This window comes from Leucopleurus acutus (genome assembly GCF_964270905.1).
Source record: "Leucopleurus acutus genome assembly, chromosome: 1".
Taxonomy (NCBI): Eukaryota; Metazoa; Chordata; class Mammalia; order Artiodactyla; family Delphinidae; genus Leucopleurus; species Leucopleurus acutus.
In genome coordinates this window covers 65,015,375-65,039,400 of record NC_139142.1, presented here as the reverse complement: position 1 = coordinate 65,039,400, position 24,026 = coordinate 65,015,375, and the positions used below count along the sequence as shown (strand labels likewise).

General features: G+C 38.9%; 1 protein-coding gene across 12 annotated transcripts in view; it reads left to right on the top strand.

Moving 5' to 3' along the window:
• The window catches only part of NPAS3 (neuronal PAS domain protein 3), a gene marked incomplete at both ends in the record, with an annotated part of 868,696 nt that overhangs the window by 109,756 nt on the left and 734,914 nt on the right, over window positions 1-24,026 (top strand). For 5 of the 12 annotated variants that reach the window (XM_082853397.1, XM_082853399.1, XM_082853398.1 and 2 more), the window contains one exon: window positions 160-249. The exons of the other annotated variants lie outside the window; for them this stretch is intronic. In XM_082853397.1, coding sequence (XP_082709523.1) covers window positions 160-249 — 90 coding nt within the window. The remainder of the gene's footprint in view (window positions 1-159; window positions 250-24,026) is intronic. 12 annotated transcript variants of the gene reach the window in all.

The following is a 24,026-nucleotide window of genomic DNA, read 5'->3' as shown; positions in this document are numbered from 1 at the left end:
AGTTAATGTTCTAAAATGTATGTACACATTGCTTTATGTATATAGCTCAAAAGCATAAAAAAGCAAATAATATTAAATTTCAACATACTTGTTATCCTGCATTCCGGTTGACTGTAGAGAACCTCTAGTCATGTCTATCTGTTTTTGATGCCTCTACAGAATAACTGCCCAGCATCCTCTGCCCAACCAATCAGAATGTAGGAAAATCTACAGATATGACGGAATCTACTGTGAATCTACCTACCAGAAGTATGTTGAAATCTTTGTGAGTCTTCCTTCTGGCTCGTGCATCAGTGCTTGTGGTTGCCAGCTATTCAAAAATGTCCTTGTATTGAAACCTTATATTTCTCTAATTTAGTGGGGAAAAACAAAACAAAACAAAACAAACAAAAACAACCAAAAATTTTGCCTATGAAATCAAGACAGAAAAAAATGTTTATTCTTTTGAAATTGTGGTCTAAAAGGTTTTTTTTTTAATGACTATATTAAACCTCTTAGGTAAGCTTCGTTATATTGCAATAAACAAGTACTTATATGCAAGAAAATCTCGGCAAAATACGTTGCACAGGTGCTATGCATCTTAGGGATTTGAAAGGTGTGTTATGTATAAATTAGCTGTCACTTTTTTCCAGTCCTGTAATGGAATGATGAGTTGTAATTTGCATAATCCTTTAAGAAGTCAAATTATACTGTCATGTAGCAGACTTAACATGCTAGCTAAGATTTCAGAGCTTTGCAGCTAATTACTATGTACCTTACAGGACAGTTAAATTGAAGTTGAGTCCTCTGCCTTTGCTGCCATTTGCTTTGTCCATTACTTAACAGAATCTTCACTGTTGGTAACCAGGTGTTGTTGCTATCACTGAAATAAACACTCTGCTCTGGGAAGGAAAGGCATTTTAATGTATCTTAGCTTGACTTGTATTGCTTTTGCTAAGAAGAAAGTTTTTGGTTTTTGTTTGTCTAACACAATAATCTAAATTGGAGTCTTCCCCCAAATGAAAAAATTTATGCTTTCCAGAAAAGTTATGAAATATTGATGGAAGCAACATTTACTTTTAATTAATTAAACCCCCCTATAGAAAATGTAAAGTAAGGTAAACATAATTTCACTGAAGGCATTAGCCTTTCTGGATATACTTTTCAAATACACTTGGGTGTGTTTTTGACTTCAAACTCTTCTTTGGCAATAGAGTTTCATTATTGAAGAAAGTACCCTTTTTCCTTAAACCTCCTTTCTGAATACAAGCTGGTGAGTTCTACTTTTATTTACTTCTCCAGTTGGATGTAGAGCGTTTTCTTTCATGGTTTCCATTTTATAAAATATCAAGAAATCCTGGAGCCCCTGGAGGATGCTCTCTGAAATGGTTGCAAAATGGATGGCACTGGGACTCTTTCCTGTATCTTTGCAACTTATTTATCTCTGGCTTTATTTCTTGATAATCTGTTGTCTAGATAGTGTTATTCTCTCCCTCAGAATTAGTGTAATTCTAATGCAGATTTTTTTCTGATGAATATTTTTTGAAAATTCTTATTATCTGTGAGTCATAATTACTGAGGCTCTTGGTGGTCAGGTTTCTGTAATTTGTTAGTGATTTTGCTGCTTTGTTGTGATTCGTGGATACTTTGAGGAAGCCTTTTGCTGTAGAAGAAGGGGGTCCTTTAAAGACCGTATTAAAGCAGCCGTTAATTGTTGACCATTCAGCCAACTGTTGCTCATTTGTAATTAAGCCAGTGTCACGTGTCTGACATTCCTGTCTACTTAAAGGCTGAGGCTTATCTGTTTAAACTCCCGAGAGTGAGGATGGGTGGATGGCGTCTCCTCCGTCTCCAGGAATTCAGTCCACAGGAAGGCGTCTCTTCTAACCGTAGGTGTCATCTGAAGGGCTTGCTTTTTTAAGAATTGGTGTTATTTGTAGTCAAGGTAGACACAGTAGGCAGCACAGCTGTGACTGCCAGAGAAAGTCACTAGGGGGATATTCATAACAAGGAAATATTGGCAAATAAATGATGAAGAAGGGGAGGAAATCCCCAAGATGTTAAATGGGAGCATTGTCACTGAGATGATTAATGGTGCTGTGTATTTTAGTGAAGATGCTTATCTGGATTGTCTTGAAACTATAGTGAACATTTAATAGCACCTATAAAAAAGCGTGTGGTGCAAGAGCACATTGAAGAGAAAAAGCTGTGGATCCTGACTTTATTTTCCTGAGTGTTTTCTCCAGCTACACCTTTGGCTGCTGGTTATTGGAAAGCTGGTGTTAATATATATTATATATAGGAGTATGTATATTCTATATAATATATTTACTATTAACCGGCCTTTATATAGGTCCCCTCCCTAGAGGATTGAAAATGTTTTGTGAAAAAGATGGGTATCTTTTCAACACTTTTTAGGGGTGAACGTTATCAGTAAAAGGGAAATGCTGATCACTCAGATTTGCTTAGTCATCCTAGGCAGACGGCAGTGCTGGCCATAATGCTACGGTGGGTAAACGGCCAAAGTTCCATCATTGATGGCTTTAGTACAATTAAAAAAAACTTTTCCATTAATTTCTGCTGAAGGAGTGGCTGTCTTAGAAGACCCTCTAGCTTTCTGTGTCAAGCCATGAACATCCTGATTCTGTGTAATGAATTATCACTTGCCTTGAGGGCTCTTTTATCAAAGATGGCAGGTTCATCTTTGGGCAGTTACTTAACCTTCTTGGGCCTCAATAATTACTACTAGACACAGGGCTAGACATAGACAAGAGACATATAATCCTATCTTCAATGAGCTTAGCGTCTAGTAGAGCACTGTTTTTTAATTTGGGGGGGCCCTACTGGAATATTGGGGTATGAATCCAATTTGGTGGATCAAGATTAGATATTTAAAAATGAGCTGGAAGGTAATAGAAAATTTTAGTGCATCGCACTTAGGAAGAGTGTGTTTTATCTTGTGAGGCTTCCGGTTTTTATGTGTGTGTATTTGTACCTAAAACTGCACGTATGTGTGTACATGGGGTGTGGTTATCACTTAAAATGTGTTTGTCACTGTGTTTTATATCCAAAAAAAGATTGAAAGCCACTATAGTAGTTGGTAGGTAGACATGTAAACATAATGACGTATGGGTATTACATCAGTAAGTGTTCAGGGTACCGTGAGTTATAAAGAAATGGTCAGTCTGTGGAAAGGGTTGAGGACTGTCTGGTCTCTCATATCTAGGATGTGCTGGAGCCAACTTGGATAGGCTCATGAGAGCAGGCTGTATGCTCATCTTTCCAACTCTTTGACCCCTGACCTCATACTGGTGACTTGAAATTGGGCAAAGTATTTTCACTATGGAAATTGGAAAATGCTGCAAATTAGATGCTTTTCTACCCCCACGTAGTTGTTAAATATTTACCAGCATATATCACTTAAGAGGAGTGATATTCCTTCCAACTGTAATTCTATGGCTTTATAATTATTGTGAATTATTTTACATTTTAAAGCATTTTATATGTTGCATTTAGCTGTTACTGGGAATTATTAAAATAATTAAATCATTTCAATGATATTGGAAGTTTAAAGTGCATAGGAATATGAAACCTGTGATTAATTATTTCAAAATGTCCATAATTTATGGTTTCAGAATAATGGTAGTTACCCTAACTTCTTACATTAAATGACTATGACATGGACAGTTTAAAACTTCAAATTGTAATTGGTGATATTAAGTTTTTTGGCAAAGGGTAGGAATACAGTGTTTTCAAGAATGCTAACCACATTGTAAATACTTTATAAATTTTATTGCTTTATGTTAAGCTGTCATTTTGCTAAGTACTGAAACTTTTAGATCCCAGACGCCTCTCTCCATTTTTAGCTCTCCTTATAGTTTGCAATAGTATCTTTAGATTTTAGTGAACCCATCTATAAAGTAGTAGACTGGATCAGGAGATGACATGGTTATTTGTACTTAAAACAGTTGTCTTATTTTTTTCTATTTTCAGTCATAAAAGTAAAAGTAGTATGTACGAGTTGGAAAAAAAGATATCCCCCTCCATAATAATTAGGATAACTTTAAACTTTATTTTTAAAGAAAGACAAGAAGATATTTGAGTCACAGGAAAGGAAACTTTCCCAGATATGAGATGGAATTGTAGCAATAAATTCATTAAATTACTTGTGTTAATATGTGATTGTGGGGAAAGATAACTAGGTAGGAAAGAGTCAGCTGAGAAAGGCCTTTAGGGCCTTAAAGTTTGCCACAATTTAGCTATCTGGTTGGATACTACTGTAGAGGGATTCGAGGAAGATCGGGCATCCTTGAAATGACTGTTGTTGAGCACAGCTTTAAGATGAGTCTGGGGAGACTGGAAGTTAAGTTACTGATATTTATCGACCCTATGCTATGTGCCATGTCAGTAGGCACTGCTGTACCTATTTTGAACAAAGAGGTTTAACTCAGGGTTCCTAGTCTCAAAGTGCAGCCAAGATTGAGAAGGTGCTTGTAATTGACTAGACAGGTATCACCTAAAGAGAAGGAGACATTGGCAAGGTTGTGAGGGTTCTCTTTGTTTCCTGTCTTCTCCATTCCAAGCCCATCTTCCTCCTCTGTGAAATTCACTCCACCTGGATACCTGGGTAGTGTTTCATGCCTGGGCCTTTCCCCAAAGAGGCGGGGCATACATTTTTGTCTGTCCCCCTCATTGAGGGTCAGGTGTTGTTAACTGATAATGTTACTCTTCCATTTGAATTTTAATAAGCAACTCCAAGTAAAGAATTCAAGCAAAAAAGGGTGGTTTCTCCAACAGAGTAATTTCAGACACCATGACAGGGATTGGAGAAATTAACCTGGGCCTGGAGGGACAAACCCGGAAGGAGGGTGTTCTCCTGTTCGGGACAGTATTGAGGCTGGCCTTTGCCACGAAGTAGGGGTTTGAAGTGGGAAGATTCAGACTCAGAAGAGGGAAGGAATTAACAGGGTCCAGGAGTAAGAGGAGGAGAATGAATGAAGAAAGAAGAAATTCACCAGTCTTCATCTGCTGTGTTGTGCCAGACAGAGTGCTAACCACTTGCACGTGTCCTCCCAATTAAGGAGAACAAGACAGGTGCCTTGTCAGGCAGGCTGCTGGGGGATAGATGGTCACCAGTGCTGAAGGGGAGGGAAAGGTCAAGGAGGCTCCAGTGGCAGCAGCAAGTTCTTTTACTGGTTGTTGAACCCGATTGATTGATTGCTATTATACTGGCTCCTCATCCCCCACCTCACGCACATTAGAATAATTAACGCCAGTTGTGTTTGGATCAGTAAATACCTAAGAATTGAGAAAAGCGAAATATACAGTGAACTTCATAAAGAGCTCTAATAGAATCTGCATGTTAAACAGACGTTGAACTTCGCAGCAAGAACTGCTTCAAGCCTTTCAACGTCCAAATGAATTCTGATTTCCACATCATGCCTTTCAGACCTCAGCATGGTTTCTGGTGGTTTCTCCCAGTTAATTTTAGCATCACACCAATGATTTTGCCTGCAAATGACTTCAAGTAGCGTATCTTGGTAATGTGATGGCATACAAGTGTATTATTTAGGACTAGCTTTAAAAGGAATTAATTTATTCATTTAACGAATGTATTTTGATTGCCACCCACGAGTCAGGTGCTATTTTACACAAACTGACTTGGTCAAAGGTGACTAAGAGACTTCTACCCTCCAGGAGCCTAGAAGACTGAGATGTAAACCAGTAATTGGGGTTCCATGCGAGAGGTGCCTCTGGTGAGATGAGTGCAAACTGTGGAAGTGGCACCATGCAAGAGGTATTTTTAATAGTCAAGGTGGGCCGTGGAGTCCTCATGGTGGAGGAGATACCTGATTTGGGGGAGGGGTGCCTGAGGTAGTGATTTAGGCTAAAAGAAGAGTATTTCTTGTGTAGCAGATCACAAATGGCACGTGTCAGGAGTGGAGGGCTGGGGGAAAAGGCGACAGTTAAGGTTGGAGAAGGGGAGCAAAGGCATCTGGTAGATTGCCCTCCTGTGGGGGCCCTGGAGGGGTTTTCAGGAGGGGCGGAGTGTGGAACGGACTGCCTGTTAGAGAACAGCTCTGGAAGCAGCTTAGACCTGAGGCAGGAAAGCTGCCGTGGAGTGGCCCATGGCCTCAGCGCCTCCTCTGTTTAGAAAGTTATTTAGTGTGCTTTGCATGGAAGAGTGTGCAGTCATCCTGTGTCTGTTAGTTTGAAGTTATTTTTGATTTATAAACATCTTGGAGGACTCTCCCAATATGAAATCCAGTTCAGGACCTATCCACAAATTCACTGCTTTTCTTGGCTTGAGGTGCTTCATATTTGCCTTTCTCCTCACAGACCACTTGTAATTCAAGATAAAGGAATGCCAGAGAGTAAAACTGCACAGGCACAGGAGGCATGATTTAAAATGAAAGAATATTAATTGGCTTCACCAGAGTGTATATTTTCATTATGAGAGAAGTGACTGCCTAGATTTTTAAAAATAATTGGTTAGTGACACCTGCAGTATGTATGAGAACTCTAGAAACTTGAGAACAGAAAGTAAAGGTCAAGGTTACAGGAATAGAGCTACAATGAGCCTTTTGTAGGCATGCTGTTCAACTACAGTGTTCAAAATCGCTAACGGGTGGTTTCAGAGAGGGACGGAGACTAATGTGCTTGTGCGCAGATTTAAAAAATAATAGAGCAAACTTACCTATAAACTCTTCACCTTAAGAACAGCTTGTTCTGTGTGTTGTTTGTAAAGATGTCTTTAGTGAATTTTTGGTCTTAGTTTATGCATCAGAGTAGAAGAATTATGCTTTAGTCCAATTTAGATCCACAAGTCCACGCAGTAATATTTAATCATTGCTAGAGAGAGCTAAACCTCCTGGAAATGGATCTGAGTTTGATCCTAGCCCCACAATTATCTATTAGATGTGGGACAGTGGCCAAGTTACTGAACTCTTTAAGCTTCTGTTTTCTCACCTCTGAAATGGAGGCAAAAATGATAATTATCTCATAGTTGTTTTGAGGGTCAATGTGATGATAAAGAAGATGATAATGGCTAACATTACTAATCTTTTACCAGATACTGATGTCTGGCAGTGGGCTATTAGCTTAATATATACATTTTAAAAGTCTTTACAATAAACGTAGGCACTAGGTATGTTTATTACCACCATTTTACAGATAACTTCTAGAGTAGCTCACTCAAGGTTAAGAAGGTAGGATATGGTGGGATTTGGATTAGCATCACTAAACTATGACTCACTGGCCACATCTGTTGCCCCTTCCCACTGCCTGTTTTTGTAAATAAAGTTTTATTAGAACACTTCTACACCCATTCCCTTATGCACTGTCTATGTATGCTTTTGTGCTCCCATGACAGAGTTGAGTAGTGGTGACGGAGACCATATGGCCCACAAAGCCTCAAATGTTTCCTGTGTGGCCCTTTACAGAAAGAGTTTACTGACCCTTGCGTTAGACCTCCAATCTGTCTGACTGCAGAGCGTAAGGTCTAAACCACAAAAACATTTACTATGCTGCTTGGCATATAGTAAAAACTCACTAAATGAGCAGTGCTTTGTTACTCATCTAACTTAGGGTACAACTATTCACCTCACAGAGCTCTTGTTTACAAAATGGAAATAATCATTTAGCCTCCAGCAAGATAAGCCATTATGACTATGAAAATGTTGAATTTAACGTTCCTAAAGGAACACATCCTGAGCTGTATGTTAAATTTGCGATTTATTACCATGTGTTATGTAATATAGATGCAAGAATTTCCACTTTCATAGCATTCAAAATACAGTATTGCATTATAAGGAATAATTGTGAACTTTAGTGAACATTCAGCATCACTGTTAATTTCATACACCAGGAAATTTCATATGCTTAGGAAGATTATGTTTTCTTAAATTTCCAATGGAAAATACATTAAAATGGAAATGCCACTTAAAAAGTATTATGATCTGTGTTAAAAGTATGTATAAGCTTACAGAAGAAAAAATGCAACAGGATTTTTTATCCACTTAAATGAGAAGATACCTAAACAGCATACCCCCCTTAATAGTCTGACCAACAACCAAGGGGAGAGATTGTTTTCAACTTTACTCAGAAATTTTATTTCCATGTATTTGTCTATTGATTCAGGGAATTCCCTGTCCTCTGCTCAGTAATGACCTTGGATTTGTGTTACTTTGGAGCTTATCGAGTACACTGTGGCAGGACATCAACTTGTGTTAAGGGGATACTCTTGGAATTACCTTTCATTAAGTCCAATGCAATGGCTCTGGGTTGGTGGCCTAGGGGGTGGGTTGCGATTGCTAGATTAGTTATATTGTTTTCTTTTGGAAAAGCTCTTTGTGAATAGAGATGCAACATATTTCATTCCAGAGCATTTAGAAAATGCATATAAACATAAAGAAAAAAACATAGCATTTGTAATCGCACCACCCATAGACAGCTACCACTAACAATTTGGTGTCTATCCTTATGTATAAGTGTGTTTATATGCATGTCATCTTTGATAGTTCTATATCCACATATATAGATTTTCCTTGTGAATCCATCCACAAGTTGCCTCAGCTGACAGATATCTGGGGCCAAGTGCTCTAATTTGTCCACAAGCAACTTATTTAAGGGAAGTTAGAAACTAGTCACCTTCCATATAGAAACTACTTTCTGTAGAGATTTGCTGTCTTACACAACATATATTTTTTCCTGTGGCAGTTTGCGTTTCCTTTCTGAACTTTTACTGCTTTCTTGTGTGGGGAATTTAAATTCTTTAGTTAGAAAAAACAAGAACTAGTGATAAAATTTTCAGCAGAAAAATCCTTCTCTATCCTCTCAGTATTTTAATCTAGAGAGTCCATCATTGAAAGGTAGAAAGTTAGAGGATGAAGCTAATGGTGAGAAGGGTATAGTGGGCTCGAGAAACATACAGCTTTTTAAAAAAAATTTATTAATCAATTTATTTATTTTGGCTGCGTTGGGTCTTCGTTGCTGGCTTTCTCTAGTTGTGGCGAGCGGGTGCTACTCTTTGTTGCAGCGCGTGGGCTTCTCATTGCGGTGGCTTCTCTTGTTGCGGAGCATGGGCTCTAGGCGCGTGGCCTTCAGTAGTTGCAGCGCATGGGCTCAGTAGTTGTGGTTTGCGGGCTCTAGAGTGCAGGCTCAGTAGTTGTGGCTCACGGGCTTAGTTGCTCCGCGGCATGTGGGATCTTCCCGGATCAGGGATCTAACCTGTGTCCCCTGCATTGACAGGCAGATTCTTAACCACTGCACCGCCAGGGAAGTCCCATACAGCTTTTTTTAGATCAGGATATGTACATGTATGAGAGGTAACCGTTAAGTGATTAGACGGAGTTTTCTGGCTACTTTACAAACTCATTCTCTCACATGCCACATCTGCTACATCAATCCTTAGGTTGCTTAAAAAGAATGCTACTTACTGTGTTCAGGATTGAGGTGTTTTCATCTAGTTCTCAAAGCAGAGAGAGGTGTGGTTTCTGGGAGGATTTTGGTTCAATAACCAGAGTGTAAGGAAAGTATACTTGAGTGATTTTCTGTTGGCCAACTTGAGACCTTTGTGATTCACATATTAGTGTGAGGATTCTTTGGAATTGAGCACTTGATATTTATGTGATTAAATAGACTATCATCGTATCTTATTTAAAACCTAATTTCCCTTCCCTTCCTTCAGCTCATTTATAAAGACTCCCTGCAATAAATACTAAATGCAGTAGTATTTACATAGAAGATTTTATATATAAGGCTTCACTCTTTGCTTTTTCTCATTAGGTGCCAATGACGAGAGGCCTGTTTCTCTCTCTAGCAATTCTTATCACTTGCATTTCAACCAACATAAGCTTCCATAACAGCCTCATTTCCTTGACTATTGCCTGTCAGGGGTGCTCAGGGTGAATCACCGCCAATTGCATGCCTTGGACTTTAAACCAGAAGAGGCGCATGGTCTTTTTGATGATCCTTCTCTTTGCTTCCACTCTCCAACCACACTAACAAAATTGGTTTAGGAGTGAAATTGAGTTGGCATGGCTCTGTTGGGCACAGTTTCCCATTCCATGTGCTTTAGACACCAGCTGGATCTCCTGATGAAGAATTAACATTTGCAGTGCAGGATTCCCTTGCCATCAGAAAGCAGAGCATTCCTAGGAAAGCCTTTGTAAGCCAAAATGATGTAAAGTGAAGAAGCAATTACCTTAGGACCCGTTTTGCTAACAGATGCACAAAATAAACGGAGATGAAGACACATGCTCACAAACATAGTTCAAAGCTATGAGGGTTTGATGCTGAGATGCAGAGCATAGTTCCTGGGGAAGGAACTTGGTGGTGCCTCTCACTGCTCAGGGTGAGCTCACTGCCTCTGTAACTTCTCACCGCAAAACAAACACTGAAGGCTATTTTCGCTTTTGCCCTTTCCCCAAATGTGAAAGTCCTCTTCCGATTTCTTTCAGTTATTGAAAACAGGTACTAATGTAGTCTTTCATAAAAGCAAAGTGGTGTAAAGCAAATTTTAGAAAAGCGGGGGATACCTGTGATAACAGCGTGGTCTTTGCTCACTTCCAGGGAAGCAGCGTGCTTTTCCAGGGACTGCCTAACTGCTTGATGGCTTGCAAGGGGAAAATAAGCAGCAGCTCCAGTTCTCATCCCCTGGAGAAATTCACCAGGTGTCCTAAGTCTTGAATTAATATCAGTGAAAGCAGTGGTGGTCATGTCACCATGTTTTTAAAAGGAGAGATTTGGAGACACATCCAGTGGGGATGAAAGTGGAGGGTAGGAGAAATTCTTGAGTTCTTGTAAAATTGACGATCTATAAATTCATCTGATAGCAAGATTGTTTACCCTCTTTTCTGAATGCTGCTTGCCCAAAGCTAGTAACAATTTATATGAGGCTGGTAGGAATGAAGAATGCTGTTTTGTCTTTTTTTTTTTTTAATTTATCGCACTTGTGAAATGCCTTGGGGAAGGGGAGACTAAACTAAAATTATGGGCAGGCAGATTTTAAGTAGCATATTTAAAAAAATAAATTTATTATTTTTGGCTGCGTTGGGTCTTCGTTGCTGCTCGCAGGCTTTCTCTAGTTGCGGCGAGCGGGGTCTACTCTTCGTTGCGGTGCATGGGCTTCTCATTGCAGTGGCTTCTCTTGTTGCGGAGCACAGGCTCTAGGCGTGTGGGCTTCAGTAGTTGTGGACACAGGGTCAGTAGTTGTGGCTTGTGGGCTCTAGAGCGCAGGCTCAGCAGTTGAGGCACACGGGACTTAGTTGCTGCATGGCATGTGGGGTCTTCCTGGACCAGGGATCGAATCCGTGTCCCTTGCATTGGCAGGTGGATATCTTAACCACTGCACCACCAGGGAAGTCCAGTTGTGTATTTTTATAAGGATCTAGTGGCAAGTTTGGTTCACTTGCACCACAGATACCTTTATTCGCTCTGTTCAGGAGAAATTTGCAGGATACAAATGACTGCTGTGGTACAGAGTGTCCTCAAAATTCGAGGCTCTGAGACATAGACAATACAGCTGGATTTATTCTGCCATCAAAAGGAAATACCCATTGATGCTGAGGCCTTTCATTGTGAGGCTAAATTGATCCTTCTGTGGACAAGAGAAGTTTTAACTCTTGATAATGAAGTTAGGTTTCAGTTTCACCATTCTTGCTTCTGTGTTGGCTGGTTTTCCATAACTAGTAATACAGATGTGGTAATTGATTAGCTTAAATCAGAAGGAAAGGAAATAACAGGTTCCAACTGTGGTGTTCTGTGGTTTTTTAGGCATTATGATAATTGACCCAAATAACTTTTTTTTTTTTTTTTTTGCGGTATGTGGGCCTCTCACTGTTGTGGCCTCTCCCGTTGCAGAGCACAGGCTCCTGACGCGCAGGCTCAGCGGCCATGGCTCACGGGCCTAGCCGCTCCGCGGCATGTGGGATCTTCCCGGACCAGGGCACAAACCCGTGTCCCCTGCATCAGCAGGCTGACTCTCAACCACTGTGCCACCAGGGAAGCCCCCCAAATAACTATTTTTGAAGTAAGTAAGTAGTATACTAATTTTGCACTGAAGAAAATGAAGGCTCAGAGACGGTAGGCCAGTTGCTCGGTTTACACAGCTGATAGAGTTTAATCTGGTGACTATTTATAGCAGAATAATCTGAGTCAGTCTGGCCCAGCAGTTTATCCCCTTTAAAAAGAATGATGTGGCCCTTTGGAGTAGGATGATAGTTTTCCTCAGAAAAACATTCATCCTCTACTGAAGGATAGTCTAATGAAATCTATTGCTGCAAAAGAATAAGACTCTGAGGAGCTTAAAGCCTTACCTGTAGAGGAGGGAAGTTTCTTATATTTGAACATTAGTCACTTAAACATTCAGTGTCCTTTGTGTTCCCAGCTGTGTACCCTTGAGTGTGGAGGCAAATTAGGTCTCCCCTTTGGAAACTTCATCTGCTGTTACACTGCAGTTATCACACAGAAATGGATGAATCCAAAACTTTTATATCAAGCCCTACCTCTTTCCAAATTCAAGTTTTATATTTCTAAACTGCTTGATGTCTCTGCTTGGGATCCACTTTATATCAACCTCTGCATCTAAAGACCAACAAATTTGCAAGCACTTCTTGGTGTTTCGCAATTGATCCTCAAAGCAACCCAGTGAACTGTATTTTATCTCTATTTTACATGGAAAAAACCTTAAACCAAGCAAATGAACAAACAAAAAGCCCTCGAGCAGGAGGGGGAGTAAGGTCTCCCCCTTACTCGTCTTATCTCTCATCTCATTCAGTTTTTTTTAATTAATTAATTTATTTTTGGCTGCGTTGGGTCTTCGTTGGCGCACGCGGGCTTTCTCTAGTTGCGGTGAGCGGGCTTCTCATTGCGGTGGCTTCTCTTGTTGTGGAGCATGGGCTCTAGGCGCACAGGCTTCAGTAGTTGTGGCTCGCGGGCTCTAGAGCGCAGGCTCAGTAGTTGTGGCGCACGGGCTTAGTTGCTCCGCGGCATGTGGGGTCTTCCTGGTTTGGGGCTCGAACCTGTGTTCCTTGCGTTGGCAGGCAGATTCTTAACCACTGCACCACCAGGGAAGCCCTCATTTAGTTTTATTAAGTACTTGAGTTTACTGTACACAAAGTACCTTGCAAGACAGTACAAATTTCCTTTCTGGGCTGCCTTAAATAGTTATCAGATTAAAGTAATGTTTCTAGCAAATTTCCTTGCTCAAAATCATTGACTGTTCATTCTCACCACATGGTGTCTATAGCTTAGTGTTTAAAACCCACCAGTCTTGCTCTAGTTTGCCTCCCCTTCTCCCCCAACGTCTTTCTCAACCCAGACTCTCTGCTTCTATCTGTGAAATGTGTCTACTTGTGTTAGGTACAAGACGTGCACTATCTCTGTGCCTTGGCTTTATCCACAGTGGTTTCTTTCCTCTCTTAATTCAACACATTAATTGAGTACGTTCTATAACTAGGAACTATTGTTTGGGATATGTCGATGAACAAAGACCAAAATCTTTGCCCTGCAAGTTCGAGGGCATTAGAGACAGGCAGTAAACAACAAATGTTGAAAACCAAGTAGATCACATAGTCTGTTTGGTGGTCAGTGCTATGGAACAAAAATACAGGTTAAGAAGAAATTAGGGGTGTTGAGGTGAAGTTTTTGTTATGGTTTCAAATAGGTGAGGCTCCATTTAAAAGTATGACATTTGCCTCCAAGGATGTGAGAGAGTTACGCATCTGGATAGGCAGAGGAAGATACTCTAGGCAGAGTGAAGGCTTTGCGGCTCAAGGATTCTTGATGTGTTCAAAGACCACAAGGGAGACAGTGTGGTGGGGTCTGTATGAGCAGGGAGGACAGTAGCAAGGGACAGTTCATCGAGGTGATAGGAAAGTCACACATAGGACCCTGGCAGGCCATGTAAGGCTTTTGGCTTTTACTCTACTTAAAATGGGGCCTTGGGAAGATTTTTGAATTGAGGAGTAATGGGACATACTGTAATTTTTAGGATCAGTCTGGCAGCTGGCTAAGCATATGCTTCAGGGGCATGAGGGTGGAAGAAGGGAGACCAGATTAGAGACTATGACCATAAGCAAGGTGGCTCATACCAATGGTGTAGAAGTGGAGGTGATGAGAAGACTTAGGATTCTGACCTATTCTGAAGGAACAGCCAACAGGATTTCCTGATAGAGTGGATTGAGGGGGGATAGAGAAGAGAGGGAAGTCAATATGGAGCCCAAGATTAAATCCTCATGTGTCATTTACTCTGTATCACATGTTTGGGGGCACTCAATCATATATATGTAAATATATACCTTTAGGAACTCATACACAGAGTGGTGAGGCATGACATAAACTTATAAAAGTTAAAGGATAAAAGAGTGTGTGGGTGTGTGTGTGGATAATATCTTCTCAATAAAATTGCAAGTTCCTTAGAGATGTTAATTCATTTATTTACTCCACAAATCTTCTTAAGGTGCTTATTAAAGGCCAGGGATTGTCTTACCTCTTCAGTAGTGCTAAAGGCAATTAGAGGCAACTTCAGTGTAGAGGGTAAGTGTACAGGCTCTGATGGAGACTGATGTGTGCAAACCCTGGTTCCACTGCTTTTTGCTGAGTGATCTTGAATAAGTTACATAAGCTCTCCCCCATTTTCCTCTTCTGAGTAATGATAGTAGTCTCTCTCATAGGGTTTATCATGGAGAATAAGTGTACTAATACATGTAACTTAGAACAATGCCTGGTACATACTAAATGCTCAAAAACTGTTTACCATTCCTAAGTAAATGTTCAGGAAAAATTAGTTAAAAGAGGATTAACATTTGGAATGACTTTCCTCCTTTAAACACCTGTATTCAAACCTGCCATGCTGCATGGATAATGTGACTAATAAGGTCTCGTATTAAGACTTGCTCTCTAGCTGATGGTTAAAAAATAAAATGGGAGAATTGTATTATGATCAGTCTGATTACCTGTCTCTTTTCAGGGGTGGACATGGAGTCTGGTCAACATTCCCTTCTGGGTACATTTGATTGACAGACTGACAGACAGCTTTTAAATACCTAACACATAAAAAGATCAGTATTTTCTTATTATTTTTTGGCTTAAAATGTTGAATGTGTATTAAAATGAGAAAAATAATTTTCAGGATAGATATGACTTTCCTAGTACATAAAAGCAAGGAGATCACATCAAGAAGGGAATAATATTTTTTTGTCCAAGTACAGGAAATTACTATTTTCCCCTCCATGTTTATGTTTTGATACCTAATATCTCTTTTTTTCCCCCTCATGTGGTGGTTCATCTTTTCATTTCTCTTATTATCAGCAGCTAATTTGGGCTCCAAATCCATGAAAGAGCAATGCTTTGCTGCTATGGAATTCATGAAGACATACTTAGTGTCAGGGGTGGTTTGAAGAGCAGCTTAATTCAGCTTTTATTGTGCCTGGTAGTTCAGCGAGGCACTGAGGTTCTGTTTGAGCTCAGTATTCCTGATCCCACTCTATACATCATAGATGGCAATGCAGACAGTGACTGTCAATGAATAACAGGTAAATATTGAACAGGGAAGCCCTTTTGATTAACTTTGTGGATCATTATTTGAAAGTAGCTTGCATCGGAACAGCTCCATCACTCATGATCATAGCACAAGGCGTAGGGGTCAGAGCATCAACCTGCTGGTTGGAAAGCTGAGGTTGCATTCTTTGTTATGTACCTGGTCCTGCATTCATGCAGTGGTGGACTAATTACAACTATCCAATGAGCAGAATGGTGACTGTTTAGACCAATAGGGATGCAAGATATTTAAGATGATAAAGCACAAAGAATGCTCAAGAGAGACTGTGCTATGTTGATATAAACATATTAAAGCATATTTATAATAACTTTTTGAAGTATAAAACAGTATGGGTGCTCTTAATTTTTTATCCTGATTCAGAAGTCTTTTTTCTAATATGGAATTTAGACAGTTATGGCAGACTGAAAGTGAATTTTTGGTCTAGTGTGTGCTGAAAATAAGTAATTTCAGCATCTGTCCTCTTTCCTAGATTTTAGTCCATACCACCTAATGGGCACAAATGGCCCTCATGAGACATTTACCCAGAAGGTTGTTACATAATCTCTCTGCTGTTTACTGAGTGATTCTGAGCCAACCATTGAGCATCATGGTAAATTAATAGTTTATCATCTTTGGAACAACACCATTATCATTATTGAGCTTCCATCAAAGAAGATGCACAGAACTTGGTAAAAAGACATAGGTGGGACTGAACAGAAAAGGACAGATCTCTGCTCTCAAGAAACTTTTCTAGGTCACCACTTACATGGTCATAATAAAAAGATAAAGAAAAACCATGACTAGATTATTCATGCATCTTGAGGAGAGACCCAATTCAGTGGCCAAATAGGCAGTTCCAGAAAGTTTTCATAAAGTTCACATTTTGGAGTGAATCTTTTAGTTGAGTCTTTCCATCATGTTGAAATACAGAAATGTTCAGAAACTAAGTGCAATAATTAAATTTATTAAAACAACCAATGAAAATCTATCTCCTTATCATTCTAGAGCAATAGTTTAAAGGTAGGCATTTTATGTTTTAAATGTATAATTACATTTTAAATTCCCTTAATTACATGGATTAATGCTGTTTAACATTTATGAACCACAAAAGTGACAAAATTATTTAAAGAATGTTGGATGGAGTCTTGATTTTATGTGTCACTTAAGTGTTAATCTCATGCAACCAACATAACAGCCAAAAAATTAAAAACAAATTTATTCTGAAAATTATTTGAATAAGAAGTACACTATAAAGTGGTTATGCTAACTAGAACTATAAGCTACATGTTACTGTCACATTTCTGAGGAAGAGATTCTTTATTGGTATCTTTTTAAAAGTGTGTTTCAATTTTGCTTTTAAATGAACAGTGGAAAATATATTAATATTCTTGCTCTTTAACTGTAATGTTCTGGACTAATCGATGGGAACATCCCCACTATGCCACACAGCCCCCCCTCCCCAAAAAAAAACCAAAACCAGGAAAGGATTTAAAAATTCATTTAGAAAATAGTCTCGATTAGATAAGTATTACAAAGTAATGTATTAGAAGTCACTGTATTACATTATGAAATTTAGGTAAACCTATAATATGCATGCAAAATACACAATAAACTGCAAACCTAATATAACAAACGTGAAATTTCTTTACAATACAAAAACACTGACTACTTTAAAGAGCAGTATGGGCTACTGTACTTGTCTTTTCCCCCAGGGGTCTCAGGATCTAAATTAGGATGAGGTTCCAAGAGAACATGTGTTGGGTGGTCCCATCCACAAAGCTAGAACATAATTTGTCATAAATCTTTGTTTAGAACTGGAACAAGGGGGATGCCCTGGGTCAGGCTGGAATTGGCAGGACTGTGTGGAAACGTGCCCACATGGCATGGTATCTAGCAGAGCCAGTACTTCTAGGCGTTTGGTTTTCTTGAAATTACAGGTAGTGAATTCAACATCCAGTCTCTGCCTTTATAGAACAGGAACCTTGGGACACAGTATTCTTTCATGTAGACTTATTTGTGATCCATATTATAATTTGTATTTTAGTTACAAGAAAACTTATAAAAATATAAATATATATAATAAAACATGTATCAGTATTTTAATTTAATAATTTCCACAACTTAAAAAGAGTTTTATGTTTATACCCTCAACAGGAAATAGAATGCACTAGACAAGGATTCTTTAAATGATGGTGACATCATTGCTGGCTTTTAATATTCCATTTTACCCTTACTAGGCAATCTGGTAATGTTTGGGGGGAAATGGAATATGTTGGGGGAAGATATGGTAGTTTTGAAAGTTATCTGGCTCTATTCAGGAACAAACGTTCATTTGTCAAGGAAATATTTATCATCTCTTTGTGAGAAACTGTGGACATTCCTCAGTCTCAAGGAAGTTTCAGGCCATCAGTGGAACACAGAAATAGAACAATTTATTGATTCAATAATTCTTTACTGAATACCTACTAAGTACCAGGCATTGTCCTAGGCCCTAGGTATTCAGTGATAAACAGGACGTCCACAGCTCCTGTGGCATGGAGTTTACACTTGATCTAGGAGGGCAGCCAATATGCAAAATCACATATGTAATCTTCCAAAGGTAGTGCTCTATAGTATGAAGGAAATGAAATCAGTACGAGGGCATGGAGTCTGACAAATGATTTTCTTACAAGACAGAGAATGTTAAGTGCCTTAAGAATGGTATCAGTCTCTCAGTTCTCTGCAGGTCCAGGAGAACAAGAGCATTTATGGCTGTGGGGAATTGGGAAACTCTTTTTGGAGAGGCTGAAACTTAAGCTGGTCCTTGTTGGATGAGAATGAACAAGTCACGTTTGTATATGACAGAGGATGGAAATAAGAGTTTCTGTTCAGAATTTACTAGAAATGAGAAGGGGACCTTTATAGGACATTGAAGGAAAAGAGAGGAATTTGGATTTGGCATTTTATGTGGTTTCAATAAACTGAAGGGTTTGGGCTGAGGAATAGTGGAGTATGTGGGATTTTTCTAGCCTCCGTGTTTGCGTGGAGTGGATGAGAAAGAGGCCACCTGACGGGCTGTTATGACAATGAAGAAGTGAGAAGACTATGTAAATTTTCTACTTGGGCAAGCAGTGACTATTTCAAGATTTATTTAAGGGCTACTGTGTGAACATGGGTTTGGGTGGATGGACCACGTGATTTCCTGACTCATGAAAGCGGTTCACAGACCAGAAAGTTTGAGAATCACTGTCCTAGGGCTTCCCTGGTGGCGCAGTGGTTGAGAGTCCGCCTGCCGATGCCGGGGACACGGGTTCGTGACCCAGTCCGGGAAGATCCCACATGCCGCAGAGCAGCTAGGACGGTGAGCCATGGCCGCTGAGCCTGCGCGTCCGGAGGCTGTGCTCCGCAACGGGAGAGGCCACAACAGTGAGAGGCCCGCGTAAAAAGAATCACTGTCCTAGGTTCAGTATGCTGGCTGTGGTTTACGTGATTACCTACATTCTTCAACAGGATTTGATCAGGAAATACTTTAAAAATTAAATATCAATAGAGCACCAAGAAGAACTCATCAGATAACAAACGTTTTTTGGGCATACATAGGCAGCCAAAAATGGTTCCATAGATGAATTACTTATAAAAGAAATGGCTACCACTTAACTCATATCTCATTATGTAAGAAACAAATACATGTTAACATTATAGGACAGGGATGGATGACATAAACTAGTGATCAGCAAATAATGACCTTCAACTCTGTTTGTTAGTAAATGTTGCCTGTGAATCAAGGTGCCAATCAAACATAACACGTGCACGTTACAGGTGATGGTGCAGGAATGACGCATCATTTTTTAAAGATAGATCACTGCATGAGAGCAATGATGTAGATGTGTTTGCTAATGACAGAACCAGCTTGTGTGATTAGTATTCATTGTTTGACAACCACCATATTGAAGGGAGGTTTTCCATAACATTTTTCTGATCTGTTGACTATGAACTTGAAGATTCACACTCTTATTAAGTTGATTCCTATCTCCATCTAGATAAACAGTAGAGAAGGAAAAATCCCATTTTAATTATAATTTCCTTAGACTTTGTAATTGAAGTGTTGTATTTTATTTTTTGACTCAATATACAGGCCCCCCTTATCCATTGTGTAAGTGAAGGTTTTCACCTTTTTAAATAAGGGTATGTTAATTATTGGAGTGCACAAATCCTAGCACTAACCCCACTTTTGCAGGAATTCTGATAGTTTTTGTACACTGGTTTTTGTAGAAATTCTGACTTGACTTTCAAGGTTTAGTGCACTTACTGCTAAAAATGATGTTTGATTTCTAAAAGCTATCTGGTTTAACAGGATCTTCATAATGTCCTTCTATATTTTCATCAAGTTTAAAGAACATGAGTTTGAGTATCCTGAAAGGGAATCTGACTCTCTTGTTAGCAATATGTTAAGCAACTAAGCTTGCATCATTTAAAAATATTTTTATTCTTCTGTTTGGAGATAACTTCTTTTTAACTTCAGAAATATTATTGTATACTTAAAATTCTTCGTGACCTTCCTTTCCAGGGTATGTCCTGCCCTTGCTGTTTTTTCTCTCTTCTTACCTTAGCTCACAAAGCTGATATCACTGTAGTACAACTAATGCTTGCTTTTGTTCGTGAGCTTCCATGGTCTCTGGTCCACCTGCCACTCTCTGCAGGCTGCTGGAACACATTTCATCACAGCCTCTAGTAGTCACAGAAACAGTTGGAAAACTGCATCCTTGATACTAAATATTGGCCACCAAGCTGGCAAAAGGGGAGAACTTACAACCTTAAGTTAACTTCTCTAAAATCTTGTTTAGGGAGGCAATGATTTATTGAATGTTAATAAATAACTATAATTTAGTAACTCTTTTATGAACTATCTTTACAGAGTCCGTAAGAATCTGTACTGTGCCTAACTTCTAACATTTTGCTTTGTATTTTATTAATTGGTGGAATCATATTGAGTTATTTAAAAAATTAACCTTAGACTTCAGATCTTTCACATCTCTATGGGTCTGTTTGTGTATAATAATCAGAGTTGGCCTTTAAAATCCTCAGCCAATGAAGCAAGTGTGCAGTTTTTGGTAATATGCATTTTTACCTTGTCTATAATTGTTTCTCACTAGACTCGAAATAGCATTAATTAAGAGAAAAAAACCCTGGTCTTGTCTTTCTATTTGCTACCTCTCCCTCAGCACTCCCCGGAAACCTAAAAACAAGTGGGGTCTTTGTCTTTTGTCATCAGACAGTTTCAATGAATAGAGGTTGATAACTAAAAATAAGACTTCACATCCCAAGAAAAAAGTACAGGAGAATTGTAGAGCTGCATAGAGTACTGCATGAGAATCCTGCCTTAGAAAGTGGAGAGCCTTGTGCTGAAAAGCCACTGAGAGCCCTTGAGTGGGAGAATTTTGTTTTTGTGTAGATAGCATGTTACCAATTACATCAAGAAGAGTATAGACGTCTTGTTAGTTGATAAATGGAGGTTGGAATCCCTTTCTAGGTTATTTTATGGTATTTGTTCGCAATATTTACCTTCCTAAATTGATTCAGCATAATCTTCACCTCAGCTTTCCTTTATTTCTGGAAGACATATAGATAATATGGTACTTTTATGAAGCCTTACATGGCATCAAAAAACTGGTTTTTGCCTTAGCTCAGCAGACCAGCAAGATTATATTAACATAGAGTTTGGAACATTTGAGTTCCCATAGGGTACAGAGTGTGGCTGATATGACATGACTTGCCTTCAACAGTTGTTTTAACAAGATATCCTTCCTATACAATATACTGAGCTGAAAGGCATAACTGAGTAATGTTAGCAAGAAACACTGTTGGCAAAATTCTTGACTTTCATCTTTATCTGATTAATCCAAAGCAATGTATTACTTACAAAAGTATTTTCAACTGAATATATATGACATATTTATTTTTCAAATGTCTGTAACTTTACAAGAACTATTTTTGGTGTGTGATATTTTTATTCTACAAAAGTGTTTCCAGATTCACAGCACAAGCAGAAAGATGTCCGGGGCTTTGGATGTCTGGTATAAAGAGGCCTGACGCTATTCATTCGTGTAATAACTACTGAGCATCTCCTAGGTGCCAGGCACTGAGGATGCAACAGTGGATAAAAGGGGCAAAAGTGTGGGCCCTTATGGTACTTACATTCATGTGGGGATAGCAGACAAGAAGCGAATGGACCAATTGTAGAATACATAAGAAGGAGATAAGTGCTGTAGGGATGACATGAGCAGGAAACTGGGCTAAGGAGTCCCAGAAATGGGAGTGGGGTTTGCAGTGTTAAATGGGGTGGTCAGAAAAAAACCTCACTGTGAAGGTGACAATTGAATGAAGTTCTGAAGGAGATTTTAGAGCAAGCTCTGTTTATACCCTTACTTCACCATTTGGAAATGTATGAGTCCCGGTCCGCTGACTGTCTTGCTGATGCCCACTCTCTCCAGAGATGTTCTTTCCTGCGCCCTGTATTTAAATTTTCTCTCTGATGCCTTATGTTCTATTTTATATTGTTCTATTTGGGGAGGAAAAATGTATTCTACAGAGCATTGAGCTCATTGGATGAAAGATGCTATGATTTTTTTAAAGAAGGCATAAATCAAGGTTCCCTAAATATTCCAAATTGCACCTTACCGAGAAATTGTTTTTTGTAAACGTTTAAAATGGTAAAAGAAAGCTTTCCACTCTAAAAATGGTATTTTTACTAATTTACTAATTAACACTTTTCTTCTGCTTAGCACTTTCAAGACCTGATTTAATTACAGTTTCTAGTACCTTAAATAGTGTTTTAAAGTGAGTCAGTGTTGCTTTGCTCAAAACATTGAAGTAAGTTTTTTGCCCTTTTAGGCATCAGTTAATATGAAATGTCTCATTTATTTTCACTGCCAGAATCCTTCATCGGAAATAGAGGTAGTTCTCTTACTTGGATGATGGAACCGTGACTAATCAGGGAAATGTTAGATGTACATTTACTTCACAATCCCAAGGATAGGGTTAATTGAGCATTTTTTCCTTAGTAATATGCACGTAGTTCTGATTTGGCTCTGGGCTTGGAAATAAAATGTGAGAAGCACCAATTCTCCCATTTATTCTGAGTTTGGAGACTGCATTTGAATTGGCTCTCAAAATATTGAGAGAATTCCTCCTCTGGAGAGGTTCCTGCATTGCTATCTCTGGTAATCAATCAATTGAGAATCATTTGGTAAACTGCACACTAGCATGTTCTACCAAAAAATAAAGCCATGGGAACCACAGATTTTCAAAAACAATAAAAATTATATATGAATTAAGAAATAGAAAAATATTTGGAGTTTTATCAGAATTTTTCTCTTTGAATGAAAAAGCCTTAGAATAACCTAATTGTTGTAAAATTAAGTTGATCTGTATTGAAGGTGGGGTAGAAGAAATTCCTGGAGAGCAAACTGTTATTTCCCAGTATTGTTTCTTTCCTGGTAGAAGTCACATAGAAATAGGGAGAAAAAAGATGATGCAAATGTGCAATGTCGCGTTTATGTTTCTTAAATCAGTAAAATTTGGAGACATTAAATTATTTAGAATAAGGATTTCTCTTACAGAGCTAATTAGATTTAATATCAGAAAGTAACTGGGAATTGCTTCAACTCATATTTCTAACAAGTTGTGTGAGGCCTCTGGAATTTACATTCCCAAATGGAAACGTGTAACTGCTATTTTATTGGTAATACCTGCCTTCTCTGTGACTCTCAAACTCCAGTTTTCTGTGCTAGTGATTGTGTATGTACATTCAGACACACAGTAGTTGAAGATGGTTTAGATTGCTTTCTTCTGTACCCATTGTGGGGTTATTGGCAGCACTGTTCCTTTACTGAAGGGAGAGAGAGTTATTTATACAAAAAATACTTTCCTTTGATTACAGTGTTTTTCTCCAAAGTGGAACTCTCTCTCATGTATACCTCACGTATACATATAGTTTCAAGATTCCTTGTAATTGTGCTTCTTCTTGGACTGAATTTTTCTTATGTGCACAGCCCTTTTGGGCAATAAGATTTATAAAATTTAAAAAACATGTTTCTTATCCAACAGGAGTTACATATAACGTTGCTGGGGAGACGAGGTATGGGAGCATCATTTTTTAACTGGTTCAACCTGATGATTTTGCAGATGAATAAAGAAAGAGTCAAATATACTGGGATTCACAGATAGCTGAGAAATAAGTGGTAGCAAGTAGGGGAATGGATATGCAATTTATGCAATTAAGTGTTACAATGAGCATTGCCAACAGTCAGAACAGTGACGTTCAGAGAACTGTGAAAGTTGGAGAAAGTCTTTATAAGAGAAAATGAAACTCAATTCACTGCAGAGGCTTTGGGGGATGGGTAAACATTTGCGATGAGAGAACATCAGGAACAAACATTTTGAGGCAAAACTGAGCAAAGCCTGGTTACATTCTAACGTGGACAGGAGGAAGCCATGGGGGGGTTGCTGCGTGAGAAATGAGTGCCAT